This window comes from Lithobates pipiens, unplaced genomic scaffold (genome assembly GCF_037356315.1).
Source record: "Lithobates pipiens isolate NorthernLeopardFrog02 unplaced genomic scaffold, aLitPip1_a1.2 Scaffold_11, whole genome shotgun sequence".
In the NCBI taxonomy this organism is placed as follows: Eukaryota; Metazoa; Chordata; class Amphibia; order Anura; family Ranidae; genus Lithobates; species Lithobates pipiens.
In genome coordinates, this window is record NW_027507696.1 from 8,157,034 (window position 1) to 8,180,397 (window position 23,364).

General features: G+C 42.5%; 1 protein-coding gene across 2 annotated transcripts in view; it reads right to left on the reverse strand.

Moving 5' to 3' along the window:
• OLFM1 (olfactomedin 1) overlaps nt 1-23,364 on the reverse strand; it is a 113,775-nt gene that overhangs the window by 20,115 nt on the left and 70,296 nt on the right. For both annotated transcript variants that reach the window (XM_077468403.1, XM_077468395.1), the window contains exon 4: nt 9,827-10,046. In XM_077468403.1, coding sequence (XP_077324529.1) covers nt 9,827-10,046 — 220 coding nt within the window. The remainder of the gene's footprint in view (nt 1-9,826; nt 10,047-23,364) is intronic.

A 23,364-nucleotide genomic window follows, 5' to 3' on the forward strand; every position in this document is an offset into this window, starting at 1 on the left:
GCAAAACCACACAGCCTTGTAGAAAGTCATGGTGTTTAAACAGAGCTCACTATTGTCCATTTTACCACCACAGCTTTAACCTTTTGCCTCCTGCACAACACCAAGACTGTTTTTAAGGCCATCATTGTAGTGGGGCCCAAAGCAGCTGCCTCATACTTGCCAACTATCCCAGTTTAAATTCCCTTGTCCCTTGAAGTTTAAGTCCCGTGCTGTGTCCTTATATCTCAGTGTAAACTTCTGCTGCTGCCCAGCTCTGCCCTATTGCCATGTACATGGGGACTCACCTGCAGACCCTGTGTTTACATGTAAATAACCTGCATTGATATGTAAATAGTGGCGGCATTAATATATAAATAGTAGTGGACTTACATTGATATGTAAATAGAGGCAGCATTCATATTAGACATGTGCGCTGTCAATAAATTTGTTTTAGGTTTGTTCCATTCCGTATTAGCCGTTACCTCGTATTTCGTAATTCGTGTCCGAAATTCAGTTTGGATTCGTACGAAATACGAAATTTCGTTAGGTTCATTAACTTTTTGTAACAATTACAAACATTCGTTATGATGAATTTATTATGAGGGGCTCCCACCATCCCTGTGCTGCGCTCATTATGAGGGGCTCCCACCATCCCTGTGCTGTGCATATTATGAGGGGCTCCCACCATCCCTGTGCTGTGCTCATTATGAGGGGCTCCCACCATCCCTGTGCTGTGTATATTATGAGGGGCTCCCACCATCCCTGTGCTGTGCATATTATGAGGGGCTCCCACCATCCCTGTGTTCTTTCTGCTCACTCAGAAGCAGAAGAAAACCTCTGATTGGTCAACAAAACACCAGTCAGGTTTCCATTGTAAAGAAATTTTGGAACCTGAAATTCGTAAATGAAATTTCATATTTCGTACAAAATTTGGGAGCATAGCAATTCGTATTTCGGATCCTCCCGAATGTACGAATTTACGGAAATTTGTACGAATTATCGATTCGCATAAAGCTAATTTCACATGTCTAATTCAGCCTAACATCAGCCTGTTCTGCAAAAGTAAGCAAATTGGAGGTGGAACCCTTCTTCAAAATAACATAGCACCACAGCATCCTGAATTTTGGTGCATGTAAATACGCAGGCAGGCAGTGAGGAGATGATGTGCTGTGACCTTTAGCAACCAATCAGTGAGCAGTAATGCTGTGCATTACCCTCTTGCAACCAATCAGTGAGCAGTAATGGTGTGCAGTAACCTCTAACAACCAATTACTGAGTGGTATATAGATGTTCAGTAACCTCTAGCAATCAATCAGCAGTATTAAGAGCCATAATGTTTGCTGTAACCTCTAGCAGCCAGTCAGTAAGTGGTAATGATACACTGTAACCTCTGGCAACCAATCACAATCACTGCCTGATATAAATCAGTAGACTGATTTTGAGTCTAGCTGCTATTTAAAGCATGTGGAGAGCGAAATTGCATGGAAGAGGGGGGCCCAAGAAAATGTTTGCCCAGGGTCCGGTCAATGTTAAAGATGGCCCCGCACAACACATACAGTGTTGTGAAAAAGTATTTGCATATTTCTCACACTTTAATGATTCAGATCAAAAAATGTAATATTACACAAAGATAGCCCAAGTAAATCCAAGATGCAGTTTTTAAATTATTATTTAATATATTAAGGGAAAAAAGCTGTTCAAACCTGCCTGGCCACATATGAAAAGGTAATTGCCCCCTCCCATGCTGAATCATGAGTGAACTGTGATTAACCACTTTTTTTTGGGAAAGATGAGTTAAAGTGGTTGTAAACCCTTACAAACCACTTTGACCTACAGGTAAGCCTAAATTAAGGCTAAATTAAGGCTTACCTGTAGGTCCCAGAAATATCTCCTAAACCTACACGGTTTAGGAGATATTTACTAAAAGACAGTGACAGTGACAGCTGTCTACGGCGCATGCCGTGATATGCCGTTAGTGGCGGCTCCCGTGCGCATGCGCGGGAGTGACGTCATCGCTGCTCCGGCGCTGTGAGTGGCCAGAGCAGCGATACCCAGAAGAAGATGGATGCTCCAGACTACAGGGGACAGAGACTCCTGTGTCAGGCAAGTGACACATAATGGGCTACTATGCGATGCGATGCGATGCATAGTAGTCCATTATGCTTTACCTTTGCAGGGAGACAAAGAGGTTACTGCCAGACTCGTTAAATCAAGAAATTTAAATAGAAGCTGTCTAATAAAGTGAAGCACGCTAACAGATCACAAAAAGCCGCACATCATGCCACAAAATCAAGAACAGATTAGAAATAAAGTAATGGACATGTATTGGTCTAGAAAGGGTTTCAAAGCCGTTTCTAAGGCTTTGGAACTTAATTAATTAATTAATTAAACCATGAGGAGAGCCATTATCCACAAATGGAGGCCACTTGGAACAGTGGTGAACCTTCCCAGGAGTGTCCGGCCTACAAAAATTACTCCAAGAGCATGACGACGACTCATCAATGAGGTCATAAAAGAACCCACAACATCTAAAGAACTACAGGCCTCACTTGTCTCAGGTAGGATCAGTGTTCATGATTCAACAATAAGAAAGAGATTGGGCAAAAATGGCTTCCACGGGAGAGTTCCAAGGCCAAAGCCACTGCTGACCAAAAAGAACACAAAGGCTCATCTCACATTTACCAAAAAAACATCTTCATTATCCCCAAGACTTTTAGGCAAATATTCTGTGGACTATTGAGACAAACATTTAACTTTTTTGGAAGGTGTGCGTCCCGTTACATCTGGCATAAAACTATTTCATAACAAGAACATCATAAGTCAAACATGGTGGTGGTAGCGTGATGGTCATGGTTCAGGATCTGAATGACTTACCATAATTGATGGAACATTGAATTCTGAGCCAGAAAATCCCAAAGGAGAATGTCGGGCCATCAGTTCATGACCTCAAGCTTAAGTGCACTTGGGTTATGTAGCAGGATAATGATCCAAAACACAACAGCAAGTCCTCCTCCAAATGGTTCAAACAAAGCAAAATTGAGGTTTTGGAGTGGCCTAGTCAAAGCCCGGACTTAAATCCAATTGAGCCCGCTGTATCATGACCTTACACAGGCCATTCATGCTGGAAAACTCTCCAATGTGGCTGAATTAAAACAATTCTGCATAGAAGAGTGTGCCAAAATTGTTCCACAGCATTCTGAAAGACTTATTGCCAGTTATTGCAAACGCTTGATTGCAAGTGTTGCCCCCAAGGGTGGCACAACCAGTTATTAGGTTTAGGGGGAAATTACTTTTCACATAAAGCCAGGCAGGTTTGGACAGATTTTTTTCCTTAATAAATGAAACCATCATTTAAAAACTGCATTTTGTATTTACTCGGGTTATCTTTGTGTAATAATTTGTCATTTAAGTGTGACAAATATGCAAAAAATAAATCAAAAATCAAAAAAGGGGCAAACACTTTTTTTTACAGCATTGTATATGCTGTGGCAAAAAAAGTGGGCTTCAACACTCACGCCACAAATTTTAGGTAGACTTACTACCATTTTCTCATCAGTGTACCCCTAGGATCTATTTTGTCTAAAATGGTGGTCGCCACATGCGGCCCTTTGCTTGCCTTTATACGGGCCCTTGGGGTCTGTTCTATCCACTGACACCAACAATGGGCCATAATTCCTCTCACTGACACTTTCATTGACACCAATGATGGGGCACTATTCATCCCACTGACACCAAAAAAAGGGTACAATTTCTCCCACTATTACCAGCGATGGGGCAAAGTTCCTTCCGTTGACCCCAATGACGGGGCACTATTTTTCCCACTGACACAAACAATGGGCCATTATTACTCCAGCTGACATAAACAAAAGGGCACTATTCCTCTCAATGATAGCAGTGACTGGGCACTATTCCTCCACTGACACTAAAGATAGGGCACTATTTATTCCCACTGGACACCAGGACATTTTCTATTCCTATTGGCCACTGTCCGGCCCCCCCTTAAGTCTGAAGGACAGTAAACTGGCCATTTGTTTAGAAAGGCTGTAAAGAGACACCCATTTTATTAGCTATGCCTACACACACATTTTTTCACCTTAATTCCTTTAAGGTGACCGTCCTAATTATTTTCTAGGGCCTCATGTTGTCATACATTGGGGCCTGTGCTAAATGCGGGTAAGTCTATTAGCCTGCATGATCTCCTCCACCTTGCAATATGGCTTCAAGTAAACACAACATCTGAACTCTTTGGAGGCTTTGATGAAAGGTCACAAAGTGGAAAATAATATGGGGAATATCTGCAAGCCTAGTGTGTTTTTAAAAGTGTGCATATCCTTTAACCACTTAAGGACCGAAAGATTTGCACCCTTAAAGTGGTTGTAAACCCTTACAACCAACTTTGACCTACAGGTAAGCCTAGATTAAGGCTTACCTGTAGGTCCAAGAAATATCTCCTAAACTTACACAGTTTAGGAGATATTTGCCGAAAGACAGGCACCGCTGTCTACCGCGCATGTGCTGTAGACAGCGGCGCACAGGCGCACTGAGTGCGCCGCTGTCAACAGCGATATGCCGCGAGTGGCGGCTCCCGTGCGCATGCGCGGGAGTGGCGGCTTCGCCGAATGACAGCGGCGGAGCAGCTAGACCCACCGAGAAGATGGATGCTCCGGACTACAGGGGACAGCGGTGACTTCACTGGCTCCTGTGTCAGGTAAGTGACACATAATGGACTACTATGCGATGCGATGCGATGCATAGTAGTCCATTATGCTTTACCTTTGCAGGGAATCAAAGAGGAAGTAACACCCATCAGGGTTTACTTCCTCTTTAATGACCAGACCATTTTTTTTGCAATACGGTACTGCTTCGCTTTAACGGACAATTGCATGTGTGATGCTGTACCAAAACAAAATTATTTGATATTTGATCGCCTCCTGATGTTTTTATTGTTTTTCGATATAAACAAAGGCCCACCATTTTGAGAAAAAAATATTTTTTAACTTTTTGCTATAATATCCCCCCCAAAAAATAAAAATGTCTTTATCATTTTAGGCCAATACGTATTCTTCTACATATTTTTGGTTAAAAAAAAAAAAAAAAATCTCAATAAGCGCACATTGGTTTGCTCAAAAGTTTTAGCTTTTACAAAATAGGGAACAGATTTTTCCCACTTTTACATTTTTTTTTACTAGTAATGGCGGTGATCAACGATTTTTAGCAGGACTTCGACATTGCAGTGGACAGATTGGACACTTTTTTGGGACCATTGACATTTATACAGCGATCAGTGCTATACAAATGCACTGATTACTGTATAAATGTCACTGGCAGGGAAGGGGTTAATACTAGGGAGAGATCAAGTAGTTAAATGTGTTCCCTGGGAGGTGTTTTTAACTGTGGGGGGGGGGGGGGAGGGTACTGACTGGGAGTATAGAGTGATCGTGGTTTGTAATCACTAGGAACAGACAATCACTCTGAACTCCCCTGTCAGAATGGGTATCTGTTTACATGGACAGATCCCCATTCTGGCTTCTTGTGGAGCGATCGCTGGCAGCCATCGGCCACATGCATTGGCAGGTGAGCACCCGCTGTAGCTGTTAAAGGGACCGCTGTACAGCTACGGTGATTCATGAGAACGAGTCGACCTGCCACCTTATGACGGCACCTGGTTGGCAAGTGGTTAATAACATTTTGTGAATCTGTGAATGCTTTATATTTAGACCCCTTTCACGCTCTGGCGTTTTTCAGGCACTTTAGCGTTAAAAAAAGCGCCTGAAAGAGGCCTCATCTGCAGTCCCAATGTGAAAGCCCTGAGTGCTTTAAGAGCCCTTTCACAATGTCAGCCCCCGAAAAACGCTCGTAAAGCGCCGCTTAAACTAGCAGCCCTTTACCAGCATTTTGCAAAGCGCTGCTGCCAAAAGCGTTTTTCAGGCGTTCTGCAGGCGCTTCCCATTGATTTCAATAGGAAGGGGCGCTTTAGGAGCGGTGTATTCACCGCTCCAAAAGCACTTCAAAGAAGCTGCTTGCAGGACTTTGACGCCCTGCCAGCGCAGCGCCTCAGTGTGAAAGAAATCGGGCTTTTACATTGGGATTGCAGTTGCGGCTTCTTTCAGGCGCTTTACAGGCCTTTTTTTTTAAAGCTAAAGCACCTGAAAGCCCCAGTGTGAACGGGGTCTTAAAGTATAAGTGGTGAACCACAAAAAGAATTGATCTTTTCTCAATGGAGTGTTGCCAACATCCCAAATAATTATGGTATAAGGACCCTAAGAAGGGACCCTAACAAGTACCCCCCCCCGGTACACTGGGACTTTATGGGCGAACAAAAAGAAAATCATCTATCATAAAATATCATATATTTAGAGGAATAGTTAAAACGCGTGTAATGGCAAACATGGTAGCAGTTTTACATTTTATATGAAACAACAAGGAGATGTTTGCACATGATACATGGTTACAAATTCCAATGACTGCAAAAGTCTTGCCTCTCGGGACCAGCAACGTCCCAGCCACTTGTGTCCACACACCTCCTCCAAGGCTTTTCTGTGGCTGCTCCATAGTGGTTATCCCGTGGGGACCTTTGTGAGGGCTGTTCCGAGCCCAGGCGGGGTTCATCGTTTTTTTTTTTCGATGGACAAACAGCGGCAAACGTATTTTTCTATGCAAACCTTATTTTAAAATATTTCTTCACAATTCAATGTCGAATGTATTTATACCTTCTCCTATAACGCCCCTGAGGAAGGGAGATTTTTTTCCTGAAACATGTTGGGGACTAAAGGAGGGAATTTTACGGTCATTGGAATTTGTAACAATGTATCATGTGCAAACATCTCCTCGTTGTTTTTATATAAAATGTATTGTACAAACTACTGCCATGTTTGTCATCACATGTGTGTTTTAACTATTCTTCCAAATAAATGATATTTTATGATATATGATTTTCTTTTTGTTCACCCATAAAGTCCCAGTGTACCAGGGAGGTACTTGTGTCCCCTGATATTTAAAGTAGAACTAAAAGGTAAAACGTTTTTGTTTCCCTTTTTGGATAGGGAAAGGGAGGGTTTTAATCCCTTTTATTTATTTATTTATTTATTTATTTTTTTATATATTTTTTTTTTGTCATTTGTGTCCTATTGGGAAGATTTTCCTTCACTTCCTGTCACCATAGCCAAAACAGGAAATGAGGAAGTACCTCCAAATTGAGGGGATCACTGGGTGTCAGCAGAACTAGTGTTTCTATTGGAAAATTTCTACTCTACTCATGTTCTGGTGTCAACCCAAAATTTGGGATTTTTCTTTTCTTTTTTTTTTTTTTTTCACTTTCAATGATGATGGTAAACAGGACAAATAGAGAGAAATTAAAGTGGTTGTAAACCCTTACAAACCACTTTAACCTACAGGTAAGCCTAGATTAAGGCTTACCTGTAGGTCCAAGAAATATCTCCTAAACCTACACGGTTTAGGAGATATTTGCCGAAAGACAGGCGCCGCTGTCTACGCTGATCCTTACTTCATTACTACTTGGTGAACGGGAACAAACATGCATCCAGAAAGGTTTGTAAACTTTAATTTCGAGTCCTGCTTATTTGTTCAGGTCAGCAACTCAAAATGGTGAAGCAAGGATAGGGATGATAGCCCCTCGGCCTTCACATTTAAAGTGGAAGTAAACTCCGCTATCGTTTTCAGCCAAGGAAGCTGCCATCTTTGCCTCTGTTTAATCTTCAACTGCTATGGTGTTCCACATGTGATCCGTTATGACACCAGCCATTGGATGGTTTGATAGTTTGGCTGAGAGCACGGCCAATGTGTAGTTAGCATTCCCGGCATGCCTTTTTTTTTTTTAACTGTTTAAATCCATGGGTTTACTTCCACTTTAAAAACCAATCTCGCTCCATAATTTGATCCTCACAGGATGTGGATACAGTGGGGTTGATTTACTAAAACTGGAGCATGCAAAATCTGGTGCGGCTGCACATGGTAGTCAATCGGCTTCTAAATTCAGCTTGTTTAGGGCCCTATAGCAAAATCACAGGAAAAAACGCATATGCCTATTTTACCGCAATTTTGCTATTTCCTGTGCATTTTTTGCTGGTGCATTTTTGGATTGCCTGCGCCTGTAAAAAAAAAAAAAAAAAAAAAATGGACCTCTGTGACTCAAAAATGGAAATCACTGTGTTTTTACCCCGATTTTTCCCATGGGAAGCTGCCTTTTTGGCGTGGCTTTCAAAACCGCACCAAAGATGCAGCACGCAGGACTTTTCAAAACTGTACCCACAGTGCGGTGGTGTGACAAGTCCAATAGGAATTAAAAAGGAAACATTTTGCTTGTATTGCACTCTCCAGTTTTAATAAATCAACCCCAGTGTGCCTGTAGCCTAATCTAACCACAACAGAATTGCTGTTATTTCTATATAATATTATATATATATATATATATATATATATATATTATTATTATTATTTTTTTCTTGTGGCGAGCCAAGATGACTTTGTCCTTGTCATGTACTATATACATTGCTTTCTTGTAATGGAAGGCATGTGTAGATGACAGGGGCGGACTGACCATTTGGGCACTCGGGCAATGTCCGAGGGGCCCCATCAGGGTTGCCAGCCTCAATAAAACCAGGGACAATATGTAAAAATCTGTGTTTTTTAAAAAAAATCCCAAGATTATAGCTGCCCCGCCTCTCCAGTACCTTTTCAGTGTGTGTATTCTGTGTGTGTATATGTATTCTGTGTGTGTATACTGTGTGTGCATATTGTGTGTCTGTGTGTATACTGTATGTGTGTGTGTGTGTATACTGTGTGGCCCCATAATCTATTGCCCAGGGGCCCCATAATCTCCTATTGCCCGGGAGCCCCATAATATTCTATTGCTCGGGGGCCCCATAATCTCCTATTGCCCGGGAGCCCCATAATCTTCTATTGCCCGGGAGCCCCATAATCTTCTATTGCCCGGGAGCCCCATAATCTCCTATTGCCCGGGGGCCCCATAATCTTCTATTGCCCGGGAGCCCCATAATCTCCTATTGCCCGGGGGGCACCATAATCTTCTATTGCCCGGGGGCCCCATAATCTTCTATTGCCCGGGAACCCCATAATCTCCTATTGCCCGGGAACCCCATAATCTTCTATTGCCCGGGGGGGGGCCCATAATCTCCTATTGCCTGGGGGCCTCATAATCTCCTATTGCCTGGGGGCCCCATAATCTCCTATTGCCCGGGGGCCCCATAATCTCCTATTGCCCGGGAGCCCCATAATCTCCTATTGCCCGGACGCCCCATAATCTTCTATTGCCCGGGAGCCCCATAATCTCCTATTGCCCGGGGGCCCCATAATCTCCTATTGCCCGGGGGGCCCCATAATCTCCTATTGCCCGGGGGGCCCCATAATCTCCTATTGCCTGGGGGCCTCATAATCTCCTATTGCCCGGGGGCCCCATAATCTCCTATTGCCTGGGGGCCCCATGATTTGTCATGCCCTCCTGATTGTTCATGTTTGACCTACTTCTAAATAGCGTCAAGCTGCTTTTACATTCCAACTGAAGTGTATCGGAATAAAAGCAGTTTGGTATGAACAAAATGAACAAATGCCCGTGTACTCAAGCCCTTGGAAAGATGCGAAAAAAGATGGTGGAAGTAGAATGTAGACGTAAAACAGAGTCAGTTATCACATGTACCCCACAAATCTTTCAGTCTGGCTAGCTAATCTAATGACTAGTCCACAGCACAGAAAGAATTGCTTGTGCATTCTTGCTACCCAACTGCAGTTGAGGTGTCTCTAAACGCTAGCTACAGTCTTTTGTGTGAATGGGCATAGCGGGGTTTTGCCATTGTGACGTGTCTGAGCCTACCTAATTTTTGCATGCATGCACGGAGCCTTTCTTCAAGATTGGACACTCTGCTCTGCAGTTCTTCGTAGTCATAGGCGCCAATCTCCTCCTGAAGCTCGTTAAGAACTGACGTCAGATTCTGGACCTCCTCCTTAAACTGCAATACCAATTTGGCATCGGCTTTGTACTCTTCCAACACTGGTATCAGAGGCCTAAGTTCCTCCATTTTCGCTTTTATTGCCTGCAAGGTTAAAATAAGCTGGTTCAGTGCCATGCATGCAAAACTTGGCAACACCCTGACCTGCCTGTCTACTCTACCCTGTCTACTTGCCTGACTACCTGCCTGACTCCCCAACCCACGGTGACATTGTGACCTCCCCCCAAAAAGGGCAGTGTGAGCAGTGCACTGTAAAATACCATATTTAAAAAAAAAAAAAATGGTCAGTACAACTTATTTGGGAAAGGCCTTTATTAATCATTTTTTTTTTTTCAAATGCAACAACTTATGGTTACATGCTTCTTTTTTTTTATTTTAAAACACATACACAAAGTTTTCTTTTTTCTTTCTTTAAATAAAAAATAGAATGCATTGACAAGGGTTAAAAATTCTTCATGAAATGCAGCTACATTTGCATGCAAAGGAAGATTGGATTTCAAGGTGTTGAAGGTTCCTTAGTGAGAAAGCTTTAAATCGGGAGAGTAAAAAGTAAAAAAAAAAAAAAAAAAAGTAATAAAAAAATGAAAGCGAAAAAAAAAAAAAAAAAAAAAAATAGGGGGAACAAAAATTCTGATTGGTGCCCAAACTGCTGTGTGTCTTTCATGGTAACATAGGAGTTAACTGCCTCTTCAGTCACTGCAATTTAAGTTAGCCCTGTAAGCAAGAAAATGAAATACCATTGAAGTCTTTGCGCACTAAACTGCTTGAAAACAAGATTTTTAAGAAACAGATGCTCATTTATTAAGGCAGTGAAAGAGCATTGATGGTTTCTAGAAATCTTTCAGATTTCAGACTTTCATCCGTTTTTATGTATCTGCAGCCAATACATTTTGTTCAATTTTGGATAGAGTGGGGAAGGATTGGAGCCCCTGTCAGGTATTACTGGTGTCTATGGCTCCTTTAGGCCTCTTTAGGCTCTGTTTCAGGCATACGGTATTTATTTTATTTATTTTTTGCTGTCAGGTATTACTGGTGTCTGTGGCTCCTTTAGGCCTCTTTCGGCTCTGTTTCAGGCATACAGTATTTATTTTATTTATTTTTTGCTGTCAGGTATTACTGGTGTCTGTGGCTCCTTTAGGCCTCTTTCGGCTCTGTTTCAGGCATACGGTATTTATTTTTATTTTTATTTTTTTTGCTGTCAGGTATTACTGGTGTCTGTGGCTCCTTTAGGCCTCTTTAGGCTCTGTTTCAGGCATACAGTATTTATTTTATTTATTTTTTGCTGTCAGGTATTACTGGTGTCTGTGGCTCCTTTAGGCCTCTTTCGGCTCTGTTTCAGGCATACGGTATTTATTTTTATTTTATTTTTCGCTGTCAGGTATTACTGGTGTCTGTGGCTCCTTTAGGCCTCTTTAGGCTCTGTTTCAGGCATACGGTATTTTATTTTTAATTTTTTTTGCTGATCTAAAATGCAGCCCATTGTTTTAATTGTGCCTGTGCACACAGTGCATAAACAAGCCCTGTGTAATTTCACCATTTAAAAAAATAAAATAAAAATCAGCGTTGTTCGAAAGTACTTTAGCGCCTATACGCACGTACATGTGTTCAAAAATCAGTTCCATGCACAAGTGGCCTTAGCCCTAGGTTCACATCTATGCAGCTCTGCAAGATGAGCTTGCATGGGCACGGCATCAAATTCATTTCAATGGGCATTTACCATTTTGGGGATTTATGGGCATTTATTCAATTTACCTGCATGTCCTGCAGGAAAAAAAAAAAAGATTCCTGCTTCCCCCTCCTCTTCTTCTTTCTCTTCCCTTTTTCAGAATTTTGTTTTTTTCCGTGCGTGGGAAAGCGCATTATGTTTTTCTGTGTGTGGGGGTGCCACTTAAGAGTGTGGGAATGCATGCAAATTACACACATTCCCACACAGATGTGAACCTAGCCTAAGCCCTTGTACACACGGTCGGACATTCTGACAGAAAATGTCCGATCGGACTGTGTTGTTGGATAATCCGACTGTGTTTGGGCTCCATCAGACTTTTTCCGTTGGAATGTCCGACCAACAAAGTTTGGGAGCTGGATATAAAAATTTTCCGACAACATGATCCGATCGGACTTTGTCTGATTGTGTGTAGAGAATTCCGATCGGACAAAGTGCCACGCATGCTCAGATCAAATTCCTAGACCAAAGCTATTGGCTACTAGCCTGAACGTAGTCCCATCATAACGAAATAACGGCATCACGTTTCGAACGATCGGATTTTCCGACAACTTTGTCCGACCGTGTGTATGCAACACCAGTTTCGGACAAAATCGGTCGGACAAAATCCGACAGATTTTGTTGTGGGAATGTCCGACCGTATGTACAAGGGCTTAGAGATTTCCCCCTCGCTTACTGACCTGGGGACAACTTTTCTCACCAGCCAGGAAGTGACGAAAACTTCCAACAGCAACGTATACAAAAGTAAATATGTGTTTTTAGGTTAAGTAGGGGAATGCTAGAACACCCGTCAGCTTTTCATTGTTTCCTTGTTGCAGATTTCGCCATGTTTCGTGTCTGCTAATATGCGCTCTCCAGAAAATTCAGGAAAGTCTCTCTAACGGTATCCCAAAAAAGCAGTACAACCTGACAGGGGTGCTAACCCTCTCCCACTCAATCCAAAACTAAAAGAATAAAAAGTTTTACCTATAAACGTACTTTAGTGAGTTGCAACAATGTAACACAACTGCTGTTTGGTTATTGTAAGTTACCATTATTTAGGGGGTCCTTTTAAGGAGAAGTCTAGCCTGAGCTCTTTTGGCTGGGCTTCTCCTACGGGTTCACAGGAGTGCAATTTTTTTTGCGCTCCAGTGACCCGTTTTCAGCAGAGAGCCGCCTGAAGTCCGCTCTCTGCTGACATCGCACAGATCAGGCTAGGCACCGCATCATCACCGACTCTGGATCCGCCGGGTGCCTGGACTGATGGCTGTTTCAGCCTCTCAGTGAGCAGCTGAGCACAAATTATCTGAAATAATGAATGCCGCATCTAAATGAATGGAACGGAACAAAATTAATAATAAATAATAATAATAAAACTTTTTTTTTATTATTATTTGTTACTTTCCATTCGTTCAGATGCGACATTCGTTATTTTGGACAATTCTTAACTTCTGATAACTTTGTATTCATTACGTTCACTAACAGCCAAATTTGAAAGGAGATTCCAATACCTATAATTTAATAGTTGGCAATAGTTCTTATTAGTTATTGTTTTGGGTTTTTCGTTCTTGCATTCGGGAAAAATTAAACGAGTTTTTGTTAATTTGAATTTCGTTGAATGATAAATTGCACAAGTCTAGTGTGCAGAAGCCTGGCATTTCACCCCTGACCCATTGATCGTAGGTGCAATGGTTTTCAGGCTCCTGCAGGAAAAAAATAATCAATGCACATTTTTATTAATTTTTTTCCTGAAAAAATATATGCCTTTTTATTATTTTTTTTTCTTTAAAAGGTGAACATATCATTTAAGTACGGTATGTACGGGGATGACATGCCTTCCATATGGGAAGTATTTTTTGTTGGAAAACTTCTACCCATCAGGCAAAACCCTTTATCGAGGAGAGGGAAGGGAGTAGTCAGTGTGTGCTTTTTTTTTTTTCTTTCTTTCTTTCTTTTTTTTTTTTAAATCACGCATCTCGACAATAAAAAATTTGGGCAGCAATTGATTGAAAATGTTTTGAACTGACAACATTTTTTTGAAATGATTTCCATTTTTATTTTTTTTTATTTTGGAGCAATTTTAATTATTTGTTTTGCTCAAAACTGGAAAACATTTGAATGTATGGGTGGCATATTGTGTAGGCCATCCGGTTCCTTTGTGATCGCTTGCTGACAGTAAGTTTCCAGATTACTACATACAGTATATGACTGGCATTACACCTTGCTCTTTGCCTTAGTAAATGCAGCATAACTTTCCTATTCTTACTAAGTAAATAAAAGTACAGTGCAAACTTATTTTAAATAGCGCTACCTATTTCAGTTATAAAAAGATTTCTCAATAACCACACGTATAATCTGCTGCATGCAATATAAATAAATTGCTTTCATAAAGCTTCTCAGGCAAATACAATGTCAACAAGAAAGTATGGATTTTAAAATCACAACTGTTCTAGATAACACACATTTGCTAAAAGTATATATACATATTGCAACACAAATCCCTAAGTGAGGAGAATATTTTCTAGTCACTCTACTTTTATCTACATTTCCACTTTGCTGATGTTCTCAGCTATGGGGCCCCTGTCATAAGAAATGGTGGTGGTCTTCGCTTTCAGCATATGGGTTCTGGACTTTAGTTCCATCAGGGACACTGCATAGAGTTGGCATGTCCTCGCTGCAATTTGGGTGAGTTTCCTGACATCTGACCACATTCAGTGTGCTTGTATCAGTGGGCTAGAAGGATCGGAGAAGGGACGGATGGGAATGTGCTCACTAGAAATACAATAACCTGCGGACAATCTATTAACTTGGAAGAATGGGACAAAAAAAGGGTCATTTTTTAATGTGACCACTAGGAGATTACCTTTTGGGGAGCAAGATTTAGGAATCATAAACTGTTGTATGCTTGGAAGAAATTTTATAAAAACTCTGGGGTGATGAGTCGCATTGCAGGTCTCAACCTCGAAAAAACTTCTTTAGAATCTTGTATAAACATAGAATTGCCTCTAAATATCAGTGCTGTACATTTTATTGTCTATCATTTTGAGTCGATGTATTGGTTTTCTCTCTTTGGAAATGGATCATGTGATGGAGGGAACATTTTAATATACACTTATGCCATGTACACACGATCGGAATTCCGGCCAGAAAAAGACCGATGAGAGCTTTACATCGGAAAATGCGACCGTGTGTATGCTCCATCGGAATTTAGCTGTCCGAATTTCCGCCAGCCAAAAATTGATAGCATGTTCTCAATTTTCCAGACAGAAAAAATTTCTATCGGTAATTCCGATCGTGTGTATGCAATTCCGACACCCCAAAAATCACGCATGCTCGGATTCAACTACGAGACAGAAGCTATTGGCTACTGGCTATTGAACTTCCTTTTTCTAGTCACGTCGTAGGTGTTGTAGGTCACCACGTTATAAATGATCGGAATTTGATGTGAACGTGTGTAGGCAAGACAGCTTGAGCCGAATTTCGTTGGAAATTCCGTCGGGAAAACCATCAGAGCTTTTTCCGACGAGAATTCCGATCGTGTGTACGCGGCATTAGAAATGTGTACAGAATCCTTTTTATGGAATGTAATAATAAATCTATAATATTAAATAATAGGCTTTAGTCAGCAGTGTACTTCTACAACAAAGTACAATTCTTGCAGTTGGAGGTCAGTTAAAGTGATTTTAATGTTTTGGTTGTTTTTGTTGAAAAATAACAACCAAATCATACTTGCTTGCTCTATGTAATGGTTTTGCACAGAGCAGCCCATATCCTCCTCTTCTTGGGTCCCTCACTGGCCCCTCCCTCCTGCCGAATGCCTCCCCCACCAAGCAGCTTGCTATGGGGGCACCCAAGCTCAGCTGCTGCTCTCTATGAGCGTTCAGACATGGAGCCGTGGCTCAGCCGCGCCCCCCTCTCTCTCCTCATTGGCTTACTGACTTTGATGGCGCCCGCTGTGTGTCTCGGCCAATCAGGGGGGAGAGTCCCGGACAGCCGAGTCTCTTGTGCAAAATTGCTGGATCGAGATGGGGCTCAGGTAATTATTAAGGGGCTGCTGCACACAGAAGCTTTTTTTTTATCTTAATACATAGAATGCATGAAAATAAAAACTGTTTGCCTATAGAACCACTTTATGGACAGAAGTTGCCCTGGGAAAGAGTCCTCCCTTCAATTCAAGATCTGTCCTTCCTAGCGTAAAGTGATTCTAAAGGCACATTTTTATTTTGTTTTTTTGAATAAAAAAAAAATCGTCATACTTGTGCTGTGCAGCCCAGATCCTCCTCTTCTCGGGTCTCCCGCCAGCACTTCTGGCCTCTCCCCCTGCCAAGTACTCCCATAGCAAGTGGCTTGTGCATGCTCGCTTCCGATTTGGCACTGTGAGATTGATTTACTAAAGGCAAATGGACTGTGTACTTCACAAAGTGCAGTTGCTTCAGACCCCATTCACACCTGAGCGTTTTGTAGCTTGAAGCCTGAAGCTACAAAATGCTAGAGGGGAAAAAATCTATTATTCTCAATGGAGATGGTTCACATCTCCACTCCATGTCGCCTGAAGCCGAACGCCTGAAGCTCAAACAAGTTCCGGACCCTTTTTTGTCGCTTCAATTGAGCAGTTTTGGGCGTTTTTCTTCTTTTAACATTGGTGACCTTTTGCCCTGCACACAATCGCGGCAAATCGTGGTAAAAAAAATTGCGCGATTTTCTGCTTGAAAACGCTACGCTCAGGTGTGAATGGGGTCTAAGAGCATAGTAAGGCTGGGTTCACACTGCTGCGATGCGGAAACGCTGCAAATCTACTGCGGGTTCCCGCATTGCATTCCTCCCGGCGGCAGTTCACACTGCCCTATGCGAACTGCTGGGAGTGTCAGTGAAAAGTTAATGACACCTCCAAATCAGTTCGCATATCGCAGTGCGATCTGCAAACTCGGACAGGAATCGGATCGCATGAACACCCATGCGATCTGATTCTGCTGTGGACCAAAAAAAGGGTCCTGTACGAGTTTGGGCCGGATGCAATGCGAATTCAGCCATACTATCTGTATGGCTGAAATCGCATCGCACAGAGATCGCATGTGATTTGCACTGCAGTGCGGTGCGAATCACATCCGATCTCGTACACCGCAGCAGTGTGAACCCAGCCTAAATGAGGTAAAGCTTCACTTTGGAAAGAAAACCCAATCATGTGCAAGGAAAATTAAAAAAAAAAAAAAGATTTTTGCCTGCACAGAATTGGATGATGGAAGTTAGCAGAGCAGTGCACAGTCTATTTGCCTTTAGTAAATTAACCCCTGTGTGTCCATAAGACACACAGAGTACGGCTTGGCTATGCCTCCCATTCCCTCCTCGCTGGTTGTGATTGAAAGCAGCAGGAGCCATTGGCTGAGTCTGAGCCTATGAGAGAGAGAGGGAGAGCAACGAGAGCCTCTGCTCTCGTGCACTTTGCTGGATCGAAATCAGGATCAGATAAGTATAAGGGGAGGCTGGGGGCGGGAGCTGCTTGCTAAAGGTTTTTTTTTACCTTAATGCATAGAATGCATGAAAGTAAAAAAAAACTTCTGCCTTTGGAACCACGTTAAGGTGGTGGCCTCACACTTTATAATTTGGCTGTACATATTCTGTCTGTTTTAGCCCTTGTACACATGGTCGGAGATTCCGACAACCAAATCCGTCGGAGTAATTCCGACGGATTAATTCTGGAAGAGGTCCGGAAGTGATGTTGCATACACACGGTCGGACTAAGTTGTCGGAAAATCCGATTGTACATAACGTGATGATGTTATTTCGTTACGACGGGACTATGTTCAAGCTAGTAGCCAATAGCTTTGGTCTAGGAATTTGATCTGAACATGCGTGGCACTTTGTCCGTCGGAGTAGGCTACACATGGCGGAAAATTTTACCGGCAAGTTGGAAAACTTGGTCCGTCGGATATTCCGACAGAAACAGTCCGATGCAGACGACACACAGTCGGAATATCCGACAAAACGGTCCGATAGGACACATTCCGTCAGAATCTCCGACCGTGTGTACAAGGGCTAAGGGTCAACATACATGTTACAGCCTGTCTGTGCAATCAACTTTAGATTTTTTAAAGCTATATAATATGAGCACCTACCTAATCTAACTAGCCAATCTGTATCCAATCGGGTAGAATATCCCCTATATCAGTGGTTCTCAACTCCTGTCCTCAGGACTCACTAATGAAATACATCACAGGTGATACCATTTGCTGCTCAGTGATTGCCGTATTCTAGTCTGCATCTCCCCAAGGTAATAACCAAGGCCCGTTAGTGGGTCCTGAGGACAGGAGTCGAGAACCACCTGCCCTACATGGTTGTTGGTAGATCTAAAGTAGAGTATAATGTGTGTGGTAAACGTTAAAAACACACTGTTGACTTGCCAATTTAGGGTAGTAGCTGCCCTCTTCTCCAAAATAATAATTGTATTATTAGTCGTGTGTTTCTGAAAAGGGTTGGAGTTTTGTGTAAAGGGGATGTGTTATTTTTTTTTTTTGTGGTTTTTCTTTTTTTAAACAGCAGATAGGACCATGTTTTACAAGGCTGATGACTGTCGGTCTCTTAAAACTTGCAGTGTGTGTATACCGCTGTGTGAAAAGTATTTGCCCCCTTTCTGTTTTGCATATTTGTCACACTGAAATGACTCAGATCATCAAACTAATTGTATTATTACACAAAGATAACCCGAGTAAATACAAAATGCAGTTTTTAAAAGATGGTTTCATTTATTAGGGCAAAAAAGCTGCCCAAACCTGCCTGGCTTTATGTGAAAAAGTAACTGCCCCCTAACGATAATAACTGGCTGTGCAACCCTTGGCGGCAACAACTGCAATCATCAAGCATTTGCGATAACTGGCAATGAGTCTTTCACATTGCTGTGGAGCAATTTTGGCCCACTCTTCTTTGCAGAATTGTTTTAATTCAGCCACATTGGAGGGTTTTCCAGCATGAACGGCCTGTGTAAGGTCATGATACAGCATCTCAATTGAATTTAAGTCGGGGCTTTGACTGGGCCACTCTATTTGGTTTGAACTTTTTGGGTGGACTTGCTGTTGTGTCTCAGATCACTGTCCTGCTGCACTTGAGCTTGAGGTCACAAACTGATGGTCGGACATTCTCCTTTAGGATTTTCTAGTAGAGCTCAGAATTCATGGTTCCATCAATTATGGTAAGTTGTCCAGGTCCTGAAGCTGAAAAGCATCCCGCTACCACCATCATGTCTGACTGTTGGTATGATGTTTTTGTTAAGAAATGCTGTATTAGTTTTATGCCAGATGTAACGGGAAGCACACCTTCCAAAAAGTAAAATTTTTGTCTCATCGGTCCACAGAATATTTGCCTAAACGTCTTGGGGATAATCAAGACGTTTTTTGGTAAATGTGAGATGAGCCATTTGTGTTCTTTTTGGTCAACAGTGGCTTTGGCCTTGGAACTCTCCCATGGATGCCATTTTTGCCCAATCTCTTTCTTATTGTTGAATCGTGAACACTGATCTTATCTGAGGCCTGTAGTTCTTTAGATGTTGTGGGTTCTTTTATGACCTCATGGATGAGTCGTCGTCATGCTCTTGGAGTAATTTTTGTAGGCCGGACACTCCTGGGAAGGTTCACCACTGTTCCAATGTGTCTCCATTTGTGGATAATGGCTCTCCCCATGGTTTAATTGAGTTCCAACGCCTTAGAAATGGCTTTGAAACCCTTTCTAGATAAATACATGTCCATTACTTTATTTCTAATCTGTTCTTGATTTTTTTTGGAACTCTTCCATGGATGCCATTTTTGCCCAGTTCCTTTCTTATAGTTGAATCGTGAACACTAATCTTACCTGAGCAAGTGAGGCCTGCAGTTCTTTAGATGTTGTTCTGGGTTCTTTTATGACCTCCTGGATGAGTCGTAATCATGTTCTTGGAGTCATTTTTGTAGGCTGGCCACTGCTCGGAAGGTTCACCACTGTTCCTTGGAGTTATCTCCATTTGTGGCTAATGGCTCTCCCCGTGGTTCACTGGAGTTACAGTTGATTTATTTTTTTTAGATTGTGGCATGATGTGTGGCTTTTTGTGATCTGTTAGCATGCTTCACTTTGTCAGACTGCTTCTTTTTATGTGATTTCTTTATTCAACAGGTCTGGTAGTAATCAGGCCTGGGTGTGGTAAGTGAAAATTTACCTCAGCTTTCTAAAAAATTGTGCTTAATCACAGTTCATTCATGATTCAGCGTGGGAGGGGGCAGTTACTTTTTCACATATGGCCACGCAGGTTTGAACAGTTTTTTTTCCTCTTAATAAATGAAATAATGATTTAAAATCTGCATCTTGGTTTTACTCTGGTTATCTTTGTGTAATATTAAAATTTGTTTGACCTAAATCATTTAAAGTGGGGTGCCCCCTAAAAAAAAAAAAAAAATTAAAAGTCAGCAGCTACAAATACTGCAGCTGCTGACTTTTAATAATCGGACACTTACCTGTCCCAGGGTCCAGCGATGCGGGGGAACGAAGCCCCCCCTCCTCGTTCCCCGCTCTGCTCGCGGCGCCGTCATTCATACTGTGAAGCCACAGCCGGGCACCCACTGCACATGCGTGAGAGGCGCAGGGCCCCATGATACGCCGCACAGTCATCTGGGACACGTGACAGGTCCCAGATGACTGCGCGGCGCGAGGGGAAGTGATGTCACCAGCCCGGGCAAGGAAGAAGGCAGACTACGAGGGACCCCCTAGCAACAGGTATTTAGAGGTAAGTAAATAATTTTTTTTTTCAATTATTTTTGTTTTTTTAAGATTTTTAAACACTTTTTTATTTTTTGGTGGCAACACCACTTTAAGTGTGAGAGAAATGCAAAAAAATTAAGAAGGGGGCAATAACTTTTTCACGCAATTGTATATGTGTATTTTTTTCCCATATATACTATTTGCATTCTGTAACAAAGTCGGGCAGTCAGCAATATATACATCTGTTTTTTTTTTTGTTTTTTTTTCTAAGGGTACAAGAAACATGTATCCCGCCGTGCCTTCCTATTAAAATAATACATCAGCTAGAAGAACATCAGGAGCCGGTATGTAATCTTAACGCTTTGTGAAAAATATAAAAACGACGTAATTATAAGATTTGTTCTATTTTAGTGTGAGCCTGGTGACCCAGTTCAGACCTGAAATCCGCAGTTATTGGCGAGCAGAGGGTGGAAATGACAGCTCAGTGCTGCAGCTGATGGGCTATGGCCCTGAGTTGGCTTGAATTTTCCTTTCCAATACCGCCTGTCTCCCAGCGGGAGCAATTAAACAGGAGCAAGTGACAGCAGAGCCAAAGACGTCCTCCATGACAGTCTCATGGTTGACCTTGGCTGGTGGAACTTTCTGGAGTTTTCTGTAATGTACAATGAGACGCTTAGAAAGAGCAGCTGCTCCCAGGCTCCTGACATAACCCAACACAAGGGAATATCTATAGTGATGGGGGCCAGATGAGCCTGGACCCATTAATAATGCATAGGACAATACCGGGGCACATCACACGTCCTTCTCATCTGCACAGACACTCTGTGGGGTTGTAATTTTAGAAGTTCCGAGGTTATTAAAAGATGACTTGGTATTAATGAAGAGTCTAAATTCTCACTTTTATCTCCATTACTTTCCAAGGACCCTTATACTTCTGTTTTGTATTATATTTTAAGGCAGGAAAAAAAAAAAAGATTCCTCATGCCTCCTGTTGCCTATTGCACTATAAGCTGTAATATGAGCAAAACCCACACACTACCTGTTCGCTATAAGCCCTTGTACACACGGTCGGACATTCCGATGGAAAATGTCTGAGGCCGCGTACACACGGGCGGATTGTCTGCCCAACTAAGTTCGGCAGACAATCCGACAGATAGTCCGTTCAAAATTTGAATGAACGGACTTGACCACACACGATGAGCAGACAGTCCGCTGAAAGCGTGCGTGATGACGTGTACGGCACGTACGACGGGACTAGAAAAACGACGTCCAATACACAGCAATGCAACCTTCGGCCGTGTAAATCCTTTCTGAGCATGCGCCATACTTAGTCCGTCCAACTTGCCTACACACGAGCGGACTGTCCGCTGAAACCAAGTTTGGACGGACTGTCTTACGGAAATTCCGTAAGACTTTGTTCGTCAGATTGTCCGCTGAAAAAGTCCGCTGAAGCCCACACATGAGCAGATTGTCCGCTGAAACGCGGTTCAGCGGACTAAGTTGGACAGACAATCCGCCCGTGTGTACGCGGCCTGATCGGACCGCGTTGTCGGATAATCCGACCGTGTGTGGGCTCCATCTGACTTTTTCCTGTTTGGAATGTCCGACCAACAAAGTTTGAGAGCTGGATATAAAAATGTTCCGATAACATGATCCGATCGGACTTTGTCCGACCGTATGTAGAGAATTCCGATCAGACAAAGTGCCACGCATGCTCAGATCAAATTCCTAGGCCAAAGCTATTGGCTACTAGCCTGAACGTAGTCCCGTTGTAACGAAATAACGTCATCACGTTACAAACGATCGGATTTTCCGTCAACTTTGTCCGACCGTGTGTATGCAACACCGCGTGTACAAGGGCTTAGAATGTATGTGGTAATAAGCAAGGCTCTCATACCTCCTGTTCCATAGACTGTAAGCTGTAGTGAGCAGGACCCTCATGCCTCTTGCTCACTATTGGACTGTAAGCCCTTGTACACACGGTCGGACATTCCGACAACAAAATCCGTCAGATTTTTTCCGACGGATTTTGTCCGATACTGGTGTTGCATACACACGGTCGTCGGAAAATCCGATCGTGATGACGTTATTTCGTTACGACGGGACTACGTTCAGGCTAGTAGCCAATAGCTTTGGTCGTGTAATTTGATCTGAGCATGCGTGGCACTTTGTCCAATCGGAATTCTCTACAAACGATCGGACAAAGTCCGATCGGATCATGTTGTCGGAAAATTTTATATCCAGCTCTCAACCTTTGTTGGCCGGACATTCCGACGGAAAAAGTCCGATGGAGCCCACACACAGTCGGATTATCCGACAACACGGTCCGATCGGACATTTTCCTTCGGAATTTACGACCGTGTGTACAAGGGCTTAGATGTAATGATCAGGCCCCTCGCACCTCATGTTTCTTATTGGGCTGTAAGCCGCAGTGAGCAGGACCCTATGTTGACTATATTGTTCTTTACGTACATTGTTAACAATGCAAAGCTGTAGTGTAAAATGTTATAGAATATGATGGTGCTATAAACATAAATAAGTCTGTTATTTTAATGACTGTATCATGAAATAAAGATATACCTTTTATAACAGACAAACATATACAGCCAATGTTGGGGGGAGTGTCTAATGTGGCATTCTTGCTGTACTGATGTGCTGCATGGCATAATGGGCGTAATTCTGCATGATGTGGTTTATGTACTGACGCGCGGGAGAACTATATGACTTGACATTTCATCTTTTATTACTATATTGAGGGAGCTTAATTGCCATTCTGCTCTATAGCCCGTGAAGCAGTGTAAGAGAAGGGGGGGTTTGCTGTAACACGTATTAAAGCATCTATAAGACCTCATTTAGACGTGCAATTGGGAGGAGGTAAAAATGCATGGTTGAGCTGTGTTTTTAGCACCCCTCCCCAGCTGCAAATGACCGCGGATGGGGGTGTTTACATGCTGCGGTCGTGATGCTTCACACCCCCAACGT